Consider the following 3,312-nt stretch of genomic DNA (forward strand, 5'->3'; position numbering starts at 1 on the left):
AGCGGCCGCCATCTGTGCCTCATTGGTGGGTCCCTGGCGGGGCGGCCTCGGGGCCGGCTGGCTGGACTTCTGTTTGGGGGCCTTTTCCCTGGGGACAGACGGAGGGAGAGCGAGTGTATCCTCCTGAGGTGGCCGGCAAACCTGACGTGCGGTCACACAGGGGAGCTTCTGCTGCTCCCCAGCTCCTGCCACCAGCACCACTAGTCAGACGTGTCCCTGCCTATGCGGGCCAGGACGCCTGCTTCCCAGGGGCCACCCGCAGCCACCAGATGGTTCTTCTGCAAGCGGAAGAGCCCCTGGAGGAAGGAGATGCTGGTTCCGCTCAGTTCTGCACCACCGGGCAAGTCCTGCCCCACTGGGCCTCAGCATCCTCGTTTGTAAAATGGGGCGGCAGCACCCCTCCCGAGGCGAAGGCACCTTGATATCCTCAGGGCTTTTTTTTTTCTTTTTGAGACAGTGTCTTGCTCTGTCACCCATGCTGGAGTACAGTGGCACGATCACGGCTCACTGCAACCCTGAGTTCCCAGGCTCAAGGAATCCTCCCACCTCAGCCTCCCGAGTAGCTGGGACTTGGAGGCAAGCATCATCACGCATGGCTAATTTTTCTATGGAGACAGCGTCTCGCTGTGTAGCTCAGGCTGGTCTCGAACTCTTGGCCTCAAATGATCCTCCCACCAGGGCCTCCCAAACTGCTGGGACTACAGGCATGAGCCACAGCACCCAGCCCACATCCTCAGGAATTGAGGAGACCCAAGGGATGCCACATCCTCCCCCACTCCCTGCTGTGAGAGTCTCCACCCTCAGGTCACAGCTTCGTTTGCTGAACACCTACTGTGTGCTGGGCCCCCTGCTGGGAGCTGGTCGGCTCGGTTGGTTGACTCCTCCTAACAAGCTGCCAGGGAGGCCTCACCATCCCGTTCCCAAACCCAAGAGGGTCAGGAAGTCCGGGCAATGTGCCCCATGCCACACCACCCTTGTGGCAGGACCCTGGGGTCAGCGGACAGCAGAACCAGCCTCGCCCTGGCCACTCCATGCCAGGCCCGGGGCTGTGCAAGTACCAAGAGCTCATGGACTCGCGGTTCCGCCCTGTTGAGCCCTACACCAAGGAGGGTTCCATAATCCACTTGGCACAGTGGCCTGGCAGAGAAGCCCTTTCTGCCAACCTGCTCGGACGCGTCCGTCTCGCCTGTCTCTTCTCAGGCCCCTCCCGTGAATTCAGGGACTGTGTCACTTTCCATGTCGTAAGTCTATTAAAACTTCCTGGAGGCCAGGCTCTCAGTTCGAGCCCTGTACTCCTCTGGCTCTGCTTAGATACCCAGGCAGCCCTCCCTCCTCGTCTCGAGGCTTAGCTTCGTGCCCACCCCTGCCTATCTAGTCTTCCCACAGCGGAGCATCTTGGGTGGAAGAGGAGATGACTCATGAAGACCCATCCCGGCGCCATCTGATATCTAGGTCTTTCCAACAAAATGGCACCTCACCCCAACCGGTCATGGACCCTGCCCCCTCTGGGCAGCCACAGGGACCCTTCTGCAACCTCAGCCAGGGAGCGTCAGCATCACTCCACTGCACGGCGCCCTCCCACTGCAAAATCCTAAAGCCTCCCTCGGCCGGAGAGCCCTTCCCGGCCTGGCCCACTGCCCTCCCCTGGCCTGGCTTCCCTGGGCTCCCCGCGGTTCTTCCCATACCCCAGCTGCTCCCCGCCGCAAGCCCCTGCACTGTCTGCGCCTTCTGCCCACAATGTTCTCCCGCGGGGAGGGAGAAGGACAGGGGATCTAGAAAGGGCTAGAGCTGCCACAGGGAGAGAAGGAGGGTGCTGATTTCCCCACGGCTGAGTCTCACTGTGTCCTGGGAGAGGCCTTCCCAAACCACCTGATGGCGTCTGCTCACCCTCCTTCAAGGCCCTGGGCACCGTCTGAGCCCTCATCTGAGGTCTGTTGGTTTATTTGTCCATCAGCTCCCTCTAGAAGGTGAGCCCTGGGACAGCAGAGGCCTTCTCCTGTCCACCACTGCAGCCTAAAACAGGACTTGGCGCCCACACGCCCCACACACCCTGGATATCCAGTCTCGCTCCAGAGGGGACCTCCGCACCCCTTCCCTTCCCGAGTCTCCCCTCTTACCTTCCCCTCTCCGCCAGGCTCTGGGCTGACCCAGCCATCACCCTGATGCCCTGTATCCTTCCTGTCACGCCCAGTCCTAACCCCACCCACTATTGGTTGAATCAATGAAGGGCTCCCCCCATTTGTCCACTTCTCTCCCTGACCCCTCTCCCTCTCTCACTCAGCCTTTGCTCTCCTGCTCTCCCCTAGGAACCCTGAATTCCTCGCTATGCCCCTACCTCCATCACCACCCCACCAACCTGTGATTCCCTGACCCCCACTTCCTGCCACCTCCCTGCCTCTCCTCCCACCCCCTCCCAGCCCCCACCCCTTCACAATCCCTTCCATTATTGCTTACAGACCCCTGCCCTGGCTGCCAGGCTGACCTCCTTCCTCAGTCACTCTCCATCAGTCCCCACCACCCCCTGGCCAGCCAGCTCCCTGCAGCAGCCCCAGCTCTTCCAGCTTCCCTTTTCTCAGCCCAGCAGCCCTCAGCCTCGCACCCTCTCCAGCGCCACTTCTTTCCCGGCCCTCCACCTGCCCTCCCAGCTGGCTCAGCTCTGCTCAGGCCCTTCTCTCCAAGTCCTCCCTAGACGATCCGGAAGCCTGCCCGGCACTTATCTCCTTTCCCCTCCCCTCTCACCTCCATAATCCACTTGACACAGTGACCTGGCAGAGAAGCCTCGCAGAGAAGGCCTTTCTCCCAACCTGCTCAGACGCGTCAATCTCGCCGGTCTTCTCCTCTCAGGCCTCTCCCGTGTCACAGTCCATCTGTCAGAGTCCCTCACCTCCAGTCTCCTCACACACCTTCCTCAGCCCCTCCCAGGTGACTGAAGACGCTACCCACCCCGGCCTCCTTGGCCTTCCAGACTCTTCCTGGTCTCCCATTAGCCTCCCACGTGCTCCAGATCCCAAGTCCAGAACCCCTCTTCCCATGGATGCCTCAGAACAACTCTCCACCACCCCACCCCACAGCTGTGCGTCTTCCTCCAAGCTCAGCTCTCATCCATGGTCACCTAGATTCCCCCAAATCATCCCGGCCACTTAAGGACCAGCCAGGCCCCCAGATCTCTCCCTCACCAGCCGTCTCAGAACTGATCATTCCTTTTTTCCCCAGGGTCGCTCCACTGACCCCCAACTTCCTGCAGCCCCGCCGCCCTAATCCCCCGCCACTGCCTCGGACCCTCCTGCGGCCCCGCCCCCGAGACCTCCCCTC

The 3,312-nt window shown here is 61.4% G+C and overlaps 1 protein-coding gene across 1 annotated transcript in view; it reads right to left on the bottom strand.

The window, feature by feature from the left end:
- UBXN6 (UBX domain protein 6) overlaps positions 1-3,312 on the bottom strand; it is a 19,652-nt gene that overhangs the window by 8,819 nt on the left and 7,521 nt on the right. The window contains exon 2 of the mRNA XM_011967467.1: positions 1-88. Coding sequence (XP_011822857.1) covers positions 1-88 — 88 coding nt within the window. The remainder of the gene's footprint in view (positions 89-3,312) is intronic.

Source organism: Mandrillus leucophaeus, unplaced genomic scaffold (genome assembly GCF_000951045.1).
Source record: "Mandrillus leucophaeus isolate KB7577 unplaced genomic scaffold, Mleu.le_1.0 Scaffold8, whole genome shotgun sequence".
NCBI lineage: Eukaryota > Metazoa > Chordata > Mammalia > Primates > Cercopithecidae > Mandrillus > Mandrillus leucophaeus.